Below are 20,583 nucleotides of genomic sequence, written 5' to 3'. Positions count from 1 at the left end.
CCGAGTCTCTCTGGAAGCTTTAGAGTATAAAAATTGCCTCGACATGTACAAAAATAGCGAATTGAAGTGTTTTGTAGATTGAATAGTATTTTAAAATTTTAGGTTGTTTTAAAAGTTTAAAATTGTTTTCATTTCTATATATTAACATCTAATCTAATATACAATGACAGTAATGCATAATTATAAAATATATATGTAGATAATAATTTACTAAATAAAACATATTAAATTCAAAAAATCATATCTTTTTGTTATATATTATTATGAATACATATATTTGTTTTGATAAAAAACCAAAGCATGTGTGTAGCGAATCTTTTATGAACACGTTGAAACGATCGCTGTTCATGAATCACGCTATGGGCGTCTTTACACATCACGAAAACGAAATGTGATATAGATAAAACTGTTATGCAACAAAAATTTACACGGCTGTAGGCACGCACGTGAAATGCGTCCCACTAGTGTGCGTGACCACAAAAGGAAAAATAGACGGATCCACCCCACAGAGATTGGTTTCACCAGTTTTTTCTTTAATATTTATGAACTGTCTCACGTGTCATTTTACCTTTGTGTAATGGCGTTTGCCTCAAGCCCCGTTAGCAGTTTTAGTGAAACCCGTCAGAAAAACAGAGGAAAACCTTATTTGTTTCTCTAATATATTTGATTTTATTAGTCTTTTATTTTTGATCATTTCAAATAAAATCTATGTGGTTCTAAAGTTAATGAATGTTAAAAAGCAGGAATTTGTTCAAAGCACAGGTATTATATTAATTGTCTAGTTATTTGAAATAAAACGTACCTGTTTACGCCTGCCTTGTAAAAGAGTTATTATAATAATAAAGTACGGTGCGTTTACAGGTATTCAAAATTTTGACTGTAAAATAAATATTAAAAGCAAAACAATGGAAAACTTTGCAAGGGGACATCGTTAATTATTTTTTTCAACAGGGAAAGGTCGTAAATAAAAGTAAAGGGTGCTATTAAACGCATTATTCGCGCATATTTAATGTACTGGAAAGGCTAAAAGGTTTTTTATTTTTCAACAGCTTTATATAAAAATTGCCATTTAAGCCTCCATTCAATACAGCGTTTATAACATAAGTATTATCTGATCACAATTGCTTAGCAAAAATATTAGAAACGAAATTCTAAAAAATATATATGTCAATCGTAATTACAACCAAGTAAACGATGTATGTCAGCAGTGAATATAATTGAAATAATTAATAATGAGAGATTTTTCATTAGTCAGATGAAATTTTAGTTATTATCATGAAATATGTATAACAGTTCCATAATATGATACAATTAGAGGCGAAAGGAAAATATGAACCAGCTAAATATGCCGCAATACCATTCTGCGCCTACATGATTTGATTTTCGGAATTAATAATTCAAATGGGCAGAAGTCGTCTTGGGGTCACGAAGGCAAGGGCCGCGAAAAATAGATAATAAAATGTATTGAAATGGCTGCGGGCCGGCTTATCCGGTTGAAAGTCAATGAATATTTGATTTCAATTTTTTTTTCCCGACGTCGCCGTAAAGTATTCAAGCCATACCTAATTTGATTTTCGCCATTCCGGCAGTTCGCCGGGGCAGTTTGCATTCATATTCAGACAGAATATGCGTTTGGGTTGCCTCTATCCCGACTCTGATACAAATAAACAGGGGATATTTTTACATTACTGGCAAGGATAACCCGACCCAACTGATTACGTTCAGGGGATAATAACCCGAACTGCTATCAGAGACGAGCGGATTTTTTTTATTAAGCGCTCGTGAGAATAATGTATAAGCGAAGTGTAAATATTTATTAAATATAATCGGATACATCATTTACTACATAAAATATTTTTTAAAACGGTGATGCCGTTATATATTTATAATAAGGTTTTTTTATATATACCTAATATAAGAAGGCAGACGGGTGCCCTATGATATATGTAAAACCGTTAACAGAACTCATAACTATTGCACTGCAATCAATTTAAAATTATATTAACTATTCTTTACGCCGATAATGCCTCACCAACCAAGGGAACTAAGATGTCATTACCCTTGCGCCTGTAATTACGCTGGCTCACTCATCAAATAGCTGTTTGGTAGTAAAAAAATAATGAGTGGGTGATATCCACCCAGAATAACTTGCATAAAGCCTAACCACCAAGTAAACGAAGTAATAAAATAATTAACTTTATTTAGTAAAATTATTGTTACATATAATAATTTTCACAATTATAATCATATCAAAAGTAAGCCAACAAAGTTCAGCTTTATGAAGAAACAAGTCACTGATGTGATATATATACAGCGACAATAAGCAGATTCAAGATATCAGAAGAAATATACATTCGGGTTAAAACAAACAAAAGTTGCGTAAATAGTACGGTATGATATTTTATATCTTTGTTTGTCTAATTACAAAGTGAGGGACCTAAATATAGTCCAAATGACACGCAAAGGGCGTGAAACTCTTACCGAGATCATAACAACGTCGGTTTTGCCTTGTCTTATAATTAAGTAGGATTCGTTTTTGCGAACTTGCATAAATGACGTCGCAACGATATTTCACTGAGCCCGAATATTTAGGTCAACCTGTTTTTATGTAATGGGGATTACAAAAGTAAATTTAACATTATATTTGTTGTAACTGCTAGGGAACCTTCGTTGCCGACAAAAGATGGCCGCCCTTGATACGAATTCGTGGATTTTAATTAAATCTTACGAGTTGTACGCATAATGAAAGCAACTGATTCTACAATATACAAGTCTCTGATTGTTGTTGTTACGCACAATTTGTTTGTTAATAGTTACTAGAAATTTTGTTTAAATATAAAGTAAAGATTCTTAAGTTTTTAACAAATTCTAATATGAAATCGTAAAATTATTTCTTGTATTTTTGTATCTTGATTAAATGTGTTTACATTCCAAAGAAAATGTAACACGATTCGAAATTAAATCCAATTTTTCTCGAAAGTTTTCGCTATATTTCGCATTCAGTATAGTAAGAAATCTTTACAAAGAAACCATATATTTTATTCGGGCGTCGATTTGTTATTTATTAGTCGGGAATAGTCGTAACACGAGGGAGAGAATACAATATCGAAAACGGTGAACCTATTTAGTGACGACTCTGCCTACAAACTACGATTCGCTTCGCTACATTGGAGCTGCGCCTCCACCATTTTTACTTGAACTTCGATAACTTTTATATATCATTGGTAACTGTTGATAGAAAGGATCATGGAAAGGGCTAGACGTGCCTTCATATAGTGGATAAAATTCATTGAGCGATGGCGCCTGTATTTATCCGTTGCTAGTTAACCAACATCGAATGTGGCTGAGACGGCCAGTGAAATGAGGCGGATCGTACACAAAATGTTATTGTTGTTTCCTCGTATGACATGCAAACGTGAGGTTTTTCGTGTTTCTAAAGAAAGCAGGGTGACAAAATGTCGTTCGTACATGTTCGTACCAGAGAGCTTAGACCTGTGATGTATCCTATATGTTCTAATTTAAACTGTATTGAGGTCAACGTTACTTATGTGAATTTGAAAGTATAGCCTATCATAAAGATATACCTATATCAGACTTAAATAACTTAAATAATAAAAGTTTCACTTACCTCTGTGCCTATTAGTTTGTTTGTCGAACATTAACATGGCGTCCTCGATCTGCAACAAAAAGACATAAAGTTAAGTTCAAATCCTTAAAACATTACGCGAGGAAAAATAGCGAAAAACAAGGGCGTCGTGCGCGATTTGAGCCCCGCCCTAGCAATAAAACACTCCAGCGCTGTAATAACGAATAAGCACCGGTACAGAGTAAACCACACGCTGCAAATAAACTTTGATAAGCGGGGGCGAGCAGGTAATAACGTATTCATAGAGAAATAAATGGAAAGTCGACGGTTAGGACACGAACAATACACGCGAGCAGAGATGCGCTGTCACCGCCTGGGCTCTCGAATGCCACAGCCAAATTCGCCTCATTGTTACGTTTTTAAATCTCCCTGTATGCTTACAAAACCGCGATACATTCTTTATTGTGCAAAATTGCAATCTAATATTCATAACACAACGGTATATTTGACATATATCCAAATGTTAAGCCACAATTATAAAGATCTAATTAAACTTTCAATGATACGTGTCGTGGGAGTACCCAGCGGATGTTCGAATGTATTTCGTTCAATTTGTATGTTTATAAAAAGTGGATAAGTTTAGTATGACAGAAGGGCTCGAGGGTTTTGTCTGACGTCGGAGTCGCCAGCGTCGGCCGTTCCCGAGGGCGCCATTACGCAGGAGCCTCGGAACAACGCACTCCCGATGATCGATGTCGAATACCCATAACAGGTGACCTTTTGCTGAATTATTCTTACCTGTAGGAACGTTTGTTTAGAGGTGATTTGTTTTACCGGGAATTGCGATGCCTTTGTTTGGTCACAAGCGACACTGATAACCTTTTTTCGTGGTGAATAAAAAAAAATTATACTATATTGTTTGGGGTTAAATTCAGTTACATGTTTTCATATCTATAAAATCCACGAAATATAAAAATATTTTGTTGGACATTTTTGTCTTTGTTGTTAAGATTATAGTTAAGTTAATATAGTAATTTGAAAAATGAGAAATTATATTTTTATTCTGAAATTGTTAAATTCAAACTTTTAACAATTTGGTCGATTAAACATAAAATTAATTAATTTAGATGTGGGTATTCCAATCACTTGTAGATCTTACTTTGATGATCACTTTCTAAAATTAACGTGGCCATTTCGAATACCAATAATTAAGGTTAAAGGACTAATATTTTATGAAAGGAGCAATTTTATTAAAATTTAAACATTAAGAAAATAATTACTATATAAATTTTCCACTTTCAATTTATTGGGTTTTTAAATATTCAAGGTAGATTTAAGAAATGAAATGAAATCTTATAAAGAAATACGTATTGTTTTTGTTTTTTATTCTATTATCTTATTTATGATTAACAATAATTTTAAGAGCATAAGCTATCATAGATGTATATACATAAATATGTATTTATTTTCTTATATTACTACGGAATATAGCCTATTATGGAATGTTAATCCATTAAATTCGAATTGCGTATTAATAAATATATATCTCAGGGTAAATCATGTCTGTGTGAAGTTGGTATAAATGGTATTCGTGTATACAAAGGAAGAAATATTTTTGTTAGGTTATTACAGAGTGGGACTTGGCATTGACCGGGCAGCCATCCCCTGGGAGATGTTACGATACCGAACTTTGTACTGGTGATCAATAGACTCCCGCGGGCGTCATTAGGTGCTACTGGTTTTGAGTCTGAGTTATTTTATTTAGATATACTAAAATTAAAAGTTAATTTTATTATGTATTTAAAACTGGGGAAAAATTACAACACCTTAAAAAAAATGTATCATATTTTTTCTATATTATCTTAACAAGTATTAATAAATATTAATATCAGATATTATAGATATACTTAATTCGTCATCATTATCATACCGGGTCAGTCCACTGTTGGACATATGCCTCTTCTATGGCACGCCACAAAGCACGATTTCAGCTCACCTTCTCCAATTTATGCCAGCTGCCTGTTTTTTTTTATATGCGCCGGGATGGCAAATGACTCTACTCCACCTGATGGTAAGTGGTAGTAGAGTCCAAACGCGACGACGGCCAGTACAGTCGAGAAGAATGTTCTGTACTAGCCGTCCCCGCCTTGCCGACCCGCAAGATGCCTCTTCACGCCTCGTTTGAAGGAATCCGGGTTGTAAGAGGAGGGGAACACGTGAGCTGGTAAGGAATTCCATTTTTTGGTAGTGCGACAAAGAAAGGAGTTGCCAAATTTCTTTGTGCGCGATGGAATTGATGTCACAGTTAGGCGATGACATCGAGAACCAGCTCGCGTGGACTTAAGAAGGAAGGGGGAAGCAGGAATTAGAGAGAATAATTCCTCAGAGCACTCGCCGTGATACAGTCGATAGAAAGCGCTCAGTGCTGCTATCTCGCGACGCAATTGTAAAGGTTCAAGGGTGTTTGTGATCTTTACGTCGCCAATAATGCGTACTGCACGTCGCTGCAACCGGTCCAAGGCCTCCAGTAGGTACTTAGCGGAGCCACCCCAAAGGTGCGAGCAATATTCAACGCAAAACCGTACCTGTGTTTTGTATAACAGGCACAGTTGTTGTGGCGTGAAAAAACGCCGCACCTTGTTCAGAACTCCGAGTTTCCGTGAGGCTGTTTTTATAATAGCCTCGATGTAATTCCTTGGACTAAGGTCGCAGCGAACGTCCATCCCCAGCATGGCGATTTTGCTTTGTATCATCAGCGGTGTGCCACAGAGGGAGGGAAGAGGGGAAAATGGTGACTTTTTCGTTGTGAGAGCGCATACCTGTGTTTTCTTGGCATTAAACTCAACAAGATTATCAGAACCCCATTTGGCAATGAGCTCTAACGTCCTATCGAGTTCAATGACAAGATTATCCCGCCTCTCTTCAGTTTCCGCCCGCCCAGCCACTGCGCGTCCGTGGTATCCACCATGCACTGTACTATCATCTGAATAGCAATGTATGTTCCCAAGAGAGAGCATATCATTGATATGCAAAAGAAAGAGTGTGGGAGATAGCACAGATCCCTGGGGGACCCCAGCATTCACTACATAGAATTGTGAAGCGCAACCATCTACTAAAACACGAAGGCTACGCTTGTGTAGGAAGCTGGCAATCCAGGTGCATAGCTGAGCAGGCAGACCATATGCCGGTAGCTTGGAGAGAAGACTTCTGTGCCAGACCCTGTCGAAAGCCTTGGAGATATCGAGACTGACAGCCAACGATTCTCCATGCTTGTCGATAGCTTCACCCCAGAGGTGTGTTACGTACGCTAGAAGATCACCTGTGGACCGTTTTGGTCGAAACCCGTACTGACGATCATTAATTAGACATTAATCTTCTAGGTAATGGATCAGTTGGTTATTTAGAATCCGTTCCATCACCTTACAAAGTACTGAGGTGATAGCTAATGGTCGATAATTTGCCGGGTCAGACCGATCCCCTTTTTTGGGAACCGCTTGCACATTAGCTCTTCTCCTAGCCTCCGGCACACATCCCGAAGAGAGAGAAAATTGGAACAGGCGCGTTAACACAGGAGACAGCTCCGCCGCGCACTTCTTCAGCACTATGGCTGGTATTCCATCGAGACCGCTAGCTTTCCGTATATCAAGTGATTGCAGATCCGCACGCACATCACGTTGCCTGATTTTGATGTCAGGCATCGTGTGCCCACATGAAGGTATTGTTGGTGGCAGCGCACTACAATCATCGATCACGGAGTTGTCGGCAAAGAGTTTAGCCAGGAGATCGGCTTTCTCGTGCGGACTGTGAGCTAGCGATCCGTCCGGATTTCTGAGCGGTGGCAGCGAAAGTTGGCAGAAATTGTTTTGCACAGACTTGGTCAGACGCCAGAAGCTACGGGAGCCCCTAGGATGCGAAATAAGGTCATGACCAATCCGCCGCCTGTTAGATGATACAGCGTCGGCACATTCACGAGTGAACCAACGGTTACGCGCACCCCTACTGATGCGATCTGAGCTAGGAATGTAGTATTCCATTCCTAACATGATCTCATCAGCAACAACAGCGGCACTAGCTGTCGGGTCATTCCCACTGAAGCAACATTCCTTCCAAGGGACTGACGCATAGTAATCGCGCATACCGTCCCAATCTGCCGACTTATAGTGCCAAACGCGACGTTTGCATACCGCTGATGGCGGCAGCTTGGCCTGTGGCACTTTGGTAGATATAAGGCCGTGATCCGAAGAACCAAGTTGAACTTGAACCACAACCTGATATTCCACTGGGTGAGAAGTCAGCAGAAGATCCAGTAGAGAAGGCGCTTGCCCATCAATGTCTGGGATCCTGGTGGCCTGTGAGGGCCTATGGCAACACGCGGTCTTCACTCAAGAATCAGTTTGCTCCAACGGCCACGGTTCAGCGTATTTGACCAACCCACTGCCACTTCAGCTTGCTAATTTGCTGAGCTATGTCGAGATATATTTTATGTAATGGATTGGTAACATATTTTGTTTTACTACGAGCCGGAAAGTGGTAAACAAACTCGATTCCTATAAATCGGTAGGCATTGACGTTGTAAAGGCATCGGCCTAAATTGGAAATCCGGAGCCAGTCTTTGAACTTATATTTTAACTTCCTTTATGCTGTATTTTGTTGATCATACTGGTTTTCAATTAATATTATATTTCTATGTTTTTTATAACTTTGTTTGGCATTTGTATCCTAAAATTAACAATTCCTTATCACATACTTCGTCATAATATATTGCGATATTAAACCTAAATAAAAGAGAAATATTACCTTGAAATTTTCTAATTTAAAATATTTTAAAGTGAGATTATGTTTATTTTGGATACACACGAACAACTTTGCGCGTTGTTTTATTTTAACAAACGCACATTTTTTTTACTTCAACTTAAGTACTTTGAGAGTTTATATTTAATCTAAGCTTTTGTTTAGTGTCGCGTCTACATTTCTGCTTGGTTTATAGCGAAGTTATGAACGATGTATGTAAGTTAAAGTGGACCGCGGTTTATTATTTGTACCATCTCACGTTGGAGATATAATACGACATAGAATGGATGGTCCCTCAATGCTAGTGAAAAGCTAAGTTTGAAGCGACAGGAGTCACGTATCCTCAAGTGCTTCGTAACAAGTGGACCCCTAATATGAACATTTATGGACACGTCGCGGCTTGCCCAGTCTAATTCGCCTTTTAATATTCGGGCAATGTGTGGCGTCCTCGTGTGGAATTCTCTAGAACTTTGCTAATTCCACTCTTGCTGAAATATTTTTCATAGCCGCCCGGATGAGTGAGCGAAATTGGAGACAATGTATGGTGTATACGCTCGGAATTTTTATGACTTAGCTCGGCCATCGTAGAATAAAACGAGTTTAACTTATTGTTTGTAACATCATAATTTGTGCTGTCTTTTGTTTAAGTTGAATAAAATGTCGTACAACTTTATAAGATATTTTTATAACATAAGATAATTAATAGCTATAGCATCGTCAGAATAAAATAAGTTTGTCCCTAACAATATATATATTGTAATTCATGTAGATGTTACCTCAAGGACGATATCAATGAACTCGGACTTGTAACAATTTCCTCTAATGTTTCTCATTCGTACTAAACTGTACCTCTATTATTAGGTATTTTATTTAAAGGGGAGACACCCGCCGTGTCCCCAGAGATACCTGTCGCATTAATTTGCGACGTAGGCACGTTTAAGAGTATCTCTAAACCTTAATTTTTTCTCCTTTGTCGCTTACGAGATTTACTACGCTCCTACACTTTTTAGACATTTTGATGTCTTTGTTTCAAATGTTTTTTTTAATTGTTCCATGATTATGAATGTTTTTATGAAGTTCATTTCTTTCTTGTGTCAACTCGAATTTCTTTATTTTAATTTGATATAATCATAAATATGGTATCCGTTAAAATTATAAGAATATAATAAAAAATCCTAAAACACTAATAAGACAATATCAGATAAATCATTGCTTATACCTAGCTATTCAGGAAATTATTTACCAACGATAAAATGATGGTTAAATAGAGCGAGGGATATAAAAATAATAAACTTTGTCTGCGGATACGATATTCTGAACTTGCCGCGGTATTACGAGGGCACACAACAATTGTTGAATTACGAGCATTACATTCGGTAGCGCGATTCATCAAAGCAGGCATGCGATATCGCTATTTGTGAACCTAGCATTTGTCAGAGCTAGTATCTGCACAATCACTACGTTTGTCGTATTGTTTGTTAGTGTGCATGTCTATACGAACGCGTATGGATGCTGTGACACATTGGTTTGTAAACAGCCTGTTTGTATTTATGTATAACGTATATACAGTGTGTCATCACTCCCTGGAGCCTAATAAAACGTATTTAATCCATATCGAAATTAGGTCGACATCGATTCAATCTTATTAGGTTTGAGTCGCATTAACCTTTACGTTTATGACGTTGAGAATAGCTTATGCGATCTTTAGTCTACATTTTGATAATATATTTTTGTTTATATTTGAAACTTTAGTTTTTTTACACTGTATAGTGTTACGAAAACAATTTAAATAAACATTAAATATAAAGACAAATTCACTATATCGCGGTACCAATACAATTTTATAAGTTTTTGGTCTTACCTATTTTCCGCAAATTCATCTACGTAATTTTTTATTTTCCCGTAGATCTCGTAGTTAATATGCCTATAACCTCATCCAGGTTCATCAATCTGTTCAGCGCCTTATTCGTGATGAGTAACAAACAGTTAATGTAATAAATGTACAGTAGTAAGAAAATGGATGTGAAAGTTTGATACGTGAGAAACAATGCGTCAAATGATTACAATTACTCATCCTGCTAAATTAGAACTGTCGGTTGTTTCTAGAAATTCTCTAACAATGCGATTGTTTTCTCACTTTGGTCGCTTTTGCGGTTACTTTGGCAGTTTGGAAACAGTCCGTTCGTAATGGTCAGCTTTCGTCCGTCAAATACCAACAATTTCAGGAACAATGCGTCTACGAGCTTAGCCGTCTTGAATATATTGATTTTGACTTGTAAAAGTAACTATCTATACAGAAGTCAGGGAAATAGTAGTTTTGGTTTCTATTATCTTGTGTTGTGTTACATGGCTTTGTTTAAGTGTAAAGAACATGAAAGAGATAATATCAGTTGATATTATCTGGTTAAAGAGCTTTCCTCTATCGTACTAGGTTAATTCGTTAAGTTGTGAAATTTCTTTCGACACAAGTGGATTTCCTTTTTATATTTTACTGAATACATATAACTGGCACGATATGTTATCTTTTAAATTTAGAATAGTAATAAATTATTTAAATATTATTTTTTTTAGTTTTAAAAATTATCAATTAATTGTAAAGGTATACACTGAAGAATTACTAGTACCACTGATAGAGATTTACTTAAATAACGATAGAAAATGAATGCATTTAATTAAATATACTTGAAATAATAATAAACATTGAAATAATTTTCTAAATATATTCGGTTAAATACTGAATGCCATAATCCATGAAAGGGCCCTCCAAAAAACTTCTTTGCACTGTTTCAGTCATGTTTGTCAAAACGAATTTTAAGCTCTTTGACGTAGGTATACAAATATAAAATAAATCAGACGAGGGATAGTTCTTGCGAGCCCGCAACGATAAACCTTTAGAAAAGCGGTTCACAAATAGGTTTAGTGGTTGAGTTGGCAAGTTTTTAATTGAATAACTTCGGATTTACGATACAAAAACAATAATTTTAATATTTAAAATATGCTGAACTTTATAGAAGTGTATTTGTGGAAATTTGAAGTGTCATTTTATTATTATTCCTGTTGAGAGAATGGAATTGCTCAAGTTTGTTCATTGTTTAAAATTCTGTTATTCTCATGTTATAGCGGCGGAATCAACAGGTTGCGTTACGCTATGCTAAGAGTTGAGTTAAGAAAATCCCAATTTCCTTCTCGCTAAGATACTAGAAATTTTCAAAAAATAGTTTTTATGTTTTACATTATAAGTATAATGAAATTATGCTACATTTAACTTGTGAAATAGATCCATCATTAATAATTTATCTCTCGGAAAAAGTATCAAGTTTCGCTCTTATAGAAATAATGAAAACCAGTAAATAAGAGGCCAGCTTTGATTTGAGGGATACGCTTGGACACACAACATTATACACCGAAATTAAATTACGGTCCTACTTTCGGCAAATCAGTTGAAAGTGGGAGAAAACTCAATAAAAACGAATCAGAATAAGGAGACTTCGGGAAATGGTATAAAGAAAAAGTTTTAATTTGTTTAAATATTTCCGCGGGAGGAAGTTCTCAGCGGGTCTTCGAGTTTTGTGCCGGCATTAAGTCGCCCGCGGCGGCCTAATGGGACAAGCCACCTGGTCTTAAAGGCGACATAACAATTAACTCGAAGAAGAAAATATTAGTTGAGCTAATAGAGCCACTCGGATACACACCGCCCTCTGGCCTCCATAAATAACACCCCTTTCCGAGGACAGACTGTACAATTTTGTCGTATTTACGTAATGATTCTCCAAGGAGAGAACTCTCGAAAAGGATAGCAGCATTTATCCCTCTGTTTTTATAGGCGAATTGATTGGGAACCGGAATAATATCGGAATAGGATTAGTTTTCTTTGGAAGTTTGTGAGAAGCGTGACCTCGTCCAATCTTACAAACTTATAAATATTATATACTCTATTATACCACTAATATAATAAGTATCATCAACTGTGTTACAATCATCGAAATACGGCTACGTTTAAAATATAAAATTTGTATTTTAAGTTTAATCTATATTTCAAAGCAAAGTTAAAGGAAAATAATTTCATTACGTATTCAATAAAATATTAATATAAAATTTAAATAATCTTTTTAAAATACAGAACAGTACGCCATGGGAAAATATATTCAATCCATTCGTGTATACAGTTGAAATCTTATCAACGATTACGAATGTCTCGAACCGTGAAGGATCGATGAATAAAATATGAAAGAAGTTTAGGAAAAGCCGAAAACGTTTTACGTATTTGAATAATCACTTTAACAAACAAAACTCGGAATCCGCTTCATTACTTATTAACCTGTGCTTTAATACGACACAAAGTGAAATATTAGGGGAAGAAAATGATCTTCATGGCCTCTATAGATTTGGAATTTAATAATTACGTAGAAAATATTAAAAGCACTTTAATGATAAGCCCTATGATTAATATGTGTTACCGCGAATTTTGAATCATAAGACGATTTAATTATGAAGGTATATACCTTAATTAGACTGTGTATCTTAATATAGGCTTCTTAGTAAACCACAATTTAATGGAAAAAAGTAGTATCCATGTTTGTATGAGCTTAAATAAAAACATTTATCCAATACATATTTCAGTGGAAAGTTGGGATGAGAACGTGATATAATGTTATATTAAAAATAATATTTAGTTGTCAAAGCGTTTAATTTGATAAGTTGCCACCATCACGTGCCCCGCATAAACTTATCACTGAAGTAAGCCCATCACTTTTAATGATTAGGGCATTTTCAAACTTTACACCACTTAAAACTTGGGACCTGCCCTGAACTGTGGCCCGATGTTAATTACCAACTTTTTAAAAACTGCAATTCATAATAGACAGCGCGGGTGAAAGATGAATGATGTGTTGGGTTTTTCATTACACTTTTTCGCCGAAAGTTTCGTTGAAAATGGACGAACAAAAACAACTTGAATTTGACAGCTGGCTTGTATAAAACATGCAAAGGGGTTCGGCCTTCCATGGATATTGTATTCCTCTGTGCGGCATTGAAAGAGACGAATCATCTAGATTGCCTATTCATTTATTTATTTTGCTTCCTTTTATACTTATCTATTTCATTTTTGCTTTAAAATGACATTTATTTAATTAACATTACACAAAAGAACTGTTTAAAATTTCATTCATACAATTTTCTTACTGTACTAGTTTTTTCAGTGTTCATAACGAATTTAACAAAAGTCATAAGTTTAATTCTTCCTAACACGTGCTCAAGTTGTTCATGATATACATCGCGATATATTCAATTAATAAAATGCTAACTTTAACACTTTATCAGAGTCGAGCTACGAGGAGGAAACTCGACAGCTAAAACCTCTTTTCTTTTATCTTTAAACAATCACAAGATTGATGCGTGTTTTCAATACGATGAAACCCAGTATAGACCGGTCATTAATAAAGCGAACGGAAATCGAATGTATAGTGAAATTCACTGCAATGGTAAATTGGCTCAGGTGCTAAACGTTCCGGCCAATATGTTTTGGTATTCGATATTGAGATAAATGAAATAGCCCGTAAAATACCCCGAACCGAGCTATTTTTTATATAAATACAAGGCAAGGAACTTATTAAGTTGAGATTTATATAACAACGTTTATCCGAACTTGCTAAGTGAATATTTACTATACTTATGCGGAGGTACATTTGTAACAATTTTAATAATATTTTATTTAGTCAAAAGTATTTACAATATTTTTTAATTTATCATATTAAATAATTATTTATTTATTTATAAAAATTTTCATAAATATATTTTTCATAAATTCATTATGTAAAAAATTCTGATATTTACATAAAACTAATATATATATAATAAAATTATATTCGTATGGTAATGAAAGAGACGTAAGACGTTCTAGATGTCAATTGAATAAAGCTCTTCAAGGTTAAGCAATCATACCAAGACTTTAACAAAGACGCTTATAACAATGTTACAAGTTCAAACCACCCCTTTCACTGAAATTATTCAGTCATCATCTGATTTCGTGAATTATGCGACTGACGCGCTCCATCTTAGGCACTTATCATGAATAGAGTTGACATCCATTGTGATATTTTATTATTACTCTATGAAATGCAACGGGCCACAAGATATTGTTAAATCCTTACAATAGAGACTCTGTCTTCGTTGGGTCGAGAGCGGAAAACTTGAACAAGATTCTCAGTTCCAAAAGTGACAAAGAATCTATACACATTATACATAATAAATTCATTTTTGTGACTCTTCTTGGGAGTTATCCAGAGAGGAAATAAACATCTCATGTACCGAATTCGTTAACTAACTTGTTCTTATAATAATTGTACTCAGTCGTATATAATATAAACTTTGATGTGCTATGAAATTATATATGGTTTTATAGTAATTTTATTGAATATCTAGCGAAATGAGAAAGCGGTATGTGCTGGTAGACGGTGTATTTATTATTTTGAAGTGGGCGTTGCATCTTGCAAGTGCGGTCGCCGGCGCGTGCCTGCATGCCGCCGTCGCTACTTCACTTCCAATCTGCATATAAATCGAGTATCCATAATGACATCGCTATCGCAAGCATCCCGAAATTCGTTCAAAATCCGATAAGCCCTGCCGGTGAAAGCCCTAATCCAGAAGTTCGGATGACCCCGATAGTAGACAGACCTACCGTCTTCTATTATGTAAATTATCAGGCACATGAAAGTTTTAGACGGCCACTGCGGCCACTAAGTTTGTGGGCAAAAGTTATGATATTGATCTACGTTATCTTTTGAAGGATCGCAGGTACTTAGCTGCACAGAATATCTTTAGTTTGTTAAGTTTTGACAGGTTTCCAAATTAATTCGTTTAAGGATCAAAACCTATTCTTGATAATATATTTACGGTAGTCTGCTACCTAAAACTGTGAGATGGAAATCAAAAGGCTCCGTGGACGCTGCTAACTTATGCCTTTGAATATGACAGGCGTGAATGATCCACTTATTTAACATGACCGTGCCTGAACTGTAAATCATTATGATGCCACAGTTTTGTTTATAATATAAGTTTACTACAAGAAACATTAAATATATAATTACTGATAATATAACACAAAAAAATATATTTCTTTCTTAAATAAAATAAAAAGTTGGATTTGCTGACAAAATGACATGATAGGAAAAAAAAACTATACATACCGTAAATTAATATTATTTTAACTTTGTATTTTTTATTTTTTCCTCGTACCGTATTGAGTTAGGGACTTCATTTTTCAATAACGAAGTCTTGAAATAAAGGAAAAACTTTTTGCAACTTTCGAAATTATTTCTCTATTGATAAGAATAAGACAGTGTACGGTAGTACCAAGTCGGTTGAGAGCAAGTTTTTCATCGACATTTTTCTAAGGAAACTTTATAAACGGGATGACGTTAAAAGTATAAAACCTTTTAAGTGCTCATGCGATTGGAAGCGCGTTACTGGAGGTATGTGAGATATTGTTCATAGATATAGTTTAAACTTTCCAACGTAAAAGTATTTCTTTTAATATTCTTATAAAGAATCAAATGATATGTTATACTTGGTAAAACGAAGTATCTAGAATAATGAAGGTAAATATTTTATTCAGAGCACTCGAATTGTAGGTAACATATTATTGATAACACAATGCCTCCGATAGTAGTGTGGCGCTGCCTACCAAAACTATGTTATTTTCATAAGGCACGGGCCTTGCCCTGACCCAGTTCCTTTTAATCCATCGCTTACCTATAAGGTTTTATTGGCAATGGCCCATTACGACCTACATTATCAACATCATCATCCGATTTTACTATTTCCAGTCACGTAATCTCCAACGACGAATATAAACCATACGCCCAGCATAGTTCCAGCTAAAAATAAGGGACTCGATTCAATTTGTATGAACGACAAAGCGAGATCGAAATCTATTTTCATAAAACTTTTTCAATAACATGTCATGACATTTTACATCATAAGCCTTTTTGGAAAGAAAAAAATCGTGTTCTGACATAGTAAAGGAATCAACTTCTAAGACAAATACGAATAGGGAAATGAATTATATGGAAAGTTCCCTCTGCGTGACGTATGAACGATTGCGTCGCTTCGCGTCGACCTCTGATTTTAACCACTCGTTTGTACCGCGCAAAACTTGCCTCGAGGTTACATTAAGCCGATTGCCAGCGTCAATCAAAACCCGCCTTTTTGCGCGATACCGTAATATACGCACAAAACCGACCAGATATTTTAGTTAATGTTTTTATTATGGGGATTTGTCATCCATAAAACGGTTTTAACTGTTAACCATATTTAAAATAATGAATACAGCAATAGGTTTGTGTATTTTATATTATAAATTTTTTAACTCGGTATGAACAATTGAATGTGTCGAAGCTATTTGAACGAGAAACATAAGATTTCTTTTAGCCGAAGAATTCAGTAATATCTGTTCCATCCCTTTTGAACATTGGCCGTTAAGAAAGTTATTGCTTGTAATAACTAAGCATTCGGTAATTCATTTAATCTATTGAAGAAATTCTTAGTAGATCCTTAAGACGAGAGTAACGAGACGAGACAGCCCATTTTCCTTCGGGCCTGCCGACCTTCGGTCTATCGTGTCGCTGATAAATTAGAAGTCTTAAAACTGGTGGCAGGTGATTCGACACGAATTCCAAGCTCCTTAACTCTCCCCTTAGCTTGCGAAAGTTTCAACAATTACTTCCATTTGAAATTTATGTCTTGCGATACCGGTGAAGTGGAGCCAAAGTACAGTACCACATGTTTTTTTTGGTAGCTTATTTTATTCTATTGTTTTTCTTTATAAAATGTAACCTGACTAGAAGGCCTAGAATATCTTCAATAAAGTAATTATTGAAGATGGTAGATTAGAAGATATAAAAGCCGAGATGGCCCAGTGGTTAGAACGCTAATTTAATCTAAGGTTAATCTTAACCGATGATCGTGGGTTCAAACCCGGGCAAGCACCGGGCAAACACAATTTTCATGTGCTTAATTTGTGTTTATAATTCATCTCGTGCTTGACGGTAAAGGAAAACATCGTGAGGAAACCTGCATGTGTCTAATTTCATTGAAACCCTGCCACATGTGTATTCTACCAACCCGCATTGGAGCAGCGTGATGGAATAAGCTCCAAACCTTCTCCTCAAAAGGGAGAGGAGGCCTTAGCCCAGCAGTGGGACAGGCTGTTACTGTAAGTAATTATGATTTCTATATGTATTATTAAAACTCAAATTGTATACCAAATCTCAAAATTTAAAGATTTTAAAATAACAGTTTTAAATGAAAAAAGTTGAGAATAGTTTGTAGATTTACGCCTAATGACTTGGATCTATGTGATGCATTCTAATTCGTTACGATCATTGAAGTATCGATTACTATCCATCATGAATTGAAGCAGCTTTGCATGCGATATGCGTGTGCACGCTGCATCGGTCTCTATAAACAGAGTAGGTATATGAATGATCATCACAGCATTTCCCTTTAGCTTGTTAGTTTATTTGTATAGTTGATACTGTTAACGTCATCCGTATTATTATGAAGATTTGAAATATTCATTTCAAAAGCTTTGTTTAATTTAATTTATTTTTATAAAATGTTACATTTTTGAAAAATAGGTAGAACATTGTAATTTCTTTCTATAATCAGATATTACGGAACAAAAAACAAAATATTGATTAATGTAATTATGTTTTTAAGTCAAGCTTTTACTTCATCTATGTTTTGAAACGTAACGATTACAGTATCAAAATATAATAAAAAAATATAAATAAATCAACCATTATAAGTTACAATAACTCGAAGCAAAATGTTTTCGAAACCAAATAAACTGTCGATAGCGAAAGGAGGTTTGTGAACAGTAATCCATTTATTGCGAATGAAATAAAGATGGCGAGATTGGCTCACAACGCACTTACACAAATTTCGTTTCCATGTCTTCGAAGATGAATAATAGATCGTAGCGAGTTAACATGAAAGAAGTACTTTTTAAGTTAAGTCATTATACATTGGATAACTATTAGAATTTGTTGTTTTTCTTTTTATTTTATAAATGATGTATTATGTATGATGTTTTATTGAATTATTAATATACTTTTTTTTTCTTTTTTGGTTTAGTTGTGTGAAGTTGGGACGACACTACTTTTATTTTTTTGACTAGTACAAGAGATCAAGATCGAACTATATCTACTATCACATAGCTAGATGGACACAGTCATTAAGTTTCATTAATAGTATCAGTAACTGCGTGTATTGGAACGAATTATTATGTGATTGTTTGTAAAAAACCGGTCCCTTTTTTATTATCATATTTTTAGTAAAAAAATACAACAGACATTTGTTTAGTTAAGCGAGGAAGAAATTAAAGTTTCAATCTATTCTGAAAGTTATAATAAAACTATAAATTATTAATTAATAATTATATCGATTTTTACGTTTAAAGGGACAAATGTGGTATGAAGGGATTATTTTAGCAAGTCGCTTTACCATCTTTATGTGTAATAATTAATTATCAAGATTAATAAATTGTATTAAAAATTAAATGAATTTTCTGATAAAAGAAATTTTATCATAATTGTAAACAATGTGATGAATTTTCGGTAAAGTAACGAGCTGTTTTTCAATTTGTGTGTATTCATATTCCAGCTTAAAATATTATATTTTTGGAAATCACGTAACATAAAATTTCGTAGCAATCACATTATTGAAAAACATCAGTCAATTTTTTAGATATCTGAATTCAATGGGAGCGTGTTTTCAACGGAAATTTCTCGTGATAGGTAAAAATCAATGTACGATATATAAAAACTGGGCCCACATTTCGTAGTGTTACTTTATAAGCGGAGCACATCGGGCCGAGCGCTGTTGCAAATGGCGCGAAACGACAATTTTAAAGCATTGCATTGAATATACATATTACGTATCTAGCCTTGCACGTACGCCGCGATTACTCGCCTGTTCGTTGAGAGCAAGTGTGCGCTGCTTTTAACGCATTACCATGAATAATATATACTCAAATTGAAATGTCGCTTTCGTGTCGCTCCATCTGCCTATCTGCGCTCTCCCGCCAGCCTCTTTCTGTATTCTGCCGTTAGATCGCACTGCCAATGGGCTTTACCTTTTATCGAAAACGGTAACATCTTTTTTGGAAATATTTACCACGAATTGTTTATAAGCAAACTGTATAATGTTTGTTTGAAATAATATATATGGTAAAATGCAAGCGTGTTGCTTAAATATTGATAATATTATAATTATATTTCAACAGTAAATGAACATACTCATTTAACCACCCCATCTCTTAAATAATATAATTATTGTATATTTTATAAATTATATTAAATAAAACAGGATTAGAAAATAGATAATTAATTTCGTTCAACTACATAGATCATTAGATGTATTTGAAAAGGAAAAAAAAATTAAATGTAATGTTATTGTATTCGTTATAATTCATCCATCAATAAAAACTTAACATTACAAAATAAATACTTGTTAAATTAAGGCAGAGATAATTGTTACACGATCCCCAGGCGTAGCAACGATATAATTCTGATTATTACTTTCACTGAACGGACCTTCTTTATTCTAACTAGCAAAACGGAAGCACCACAAAATGTAGCTTTTAATATTTAATTTCTAAAGAAAACGGATTAAAGCGTAATTGTCAAGAAATTAATACGCAAGGAACTCAGAGAGACGGCATAAATTACATTAAATGAATCCTTACTACGCTGTAGAAGTTATTTAGAAAGGTCTATAAATTGGGAATTAAACGTAATCACATGTTCATTATGCGAATTAAGGGATATATCCTTACAAACTATTAAAAGGGACCTTATGACCCTAAGAACCGTAAAAGCGAGGGTCACCTTCAGAAATCAAAGCCAGTCTTTATTTATGACCTGGACAAGCCTGTCCTATTTGGTCAAGATAAGTCCCCGTATTATACATATATAACCTACTTTATGCTGTTAAGGCCACCTTGCTCCATCTCGGGACAAAGATAAGATCGCCATTAGATGTAAAACTCATTCATCGCGTGAATCAGCTGAAGGAGGGTCCAAGGTTTATGTAATTACAATTATAAGACCCGTACACACTTACATCTTCTTACAAAATAAATCTCAATTTTATCTTTTACAGATTCAGCACATGATTTAATTAAGTACTATTTTATCTTTTACATA

At 34.8% G+C, this 20,583-nt stretch overlaps 1 protein-coding gene across 7 annotated transcripts in view; it reads right to left on the bottom strand.

Moving 5' to 3' along the window:
• LOC126770030 (RNA-binding protein Musashi homolog Rbp6) overlaps window positions 1–20,583 on the bottom strand; it is a 487,537-nt gene that overhangs the window by 95,135 nt on the left and 371,819 nt on the right. For all 7 annotated transcript variants that reach the window (XM_050489154.1, XM_050489157.1, XM_050489153.1 and 4 more), the window contains one exon: window positions 3,629–3,677. In XM_050489154.1, the coding sequence (XP_050345111.1) occupies window positions 3,629–3,677 (49 nt within the window). The remainder of the gene's footprint in view (window positions 1–3,628; window positions 3,678–20,583) is intronic.

Source organism: Nymphalis io, chromosome 8 (genome assembly GCF_905147045.1).
Source record: "Nymphalis io chromosome 8, ilAglIoxx1.1, whole genome shotgun sequence".
Taxonomy (NCBI): domain Eukaryota; kingdom Metazoa; phylum Arthropoda; class Insecta; order Lepidoptera; family Nymphalidae; genus Nymphalis; species Nymphalis io.
The sequence above is the reverse complement of the archived record's forward strand: the minus strand, read 5'-3'. Positions and strand labels throughout refer to the sequence as shown.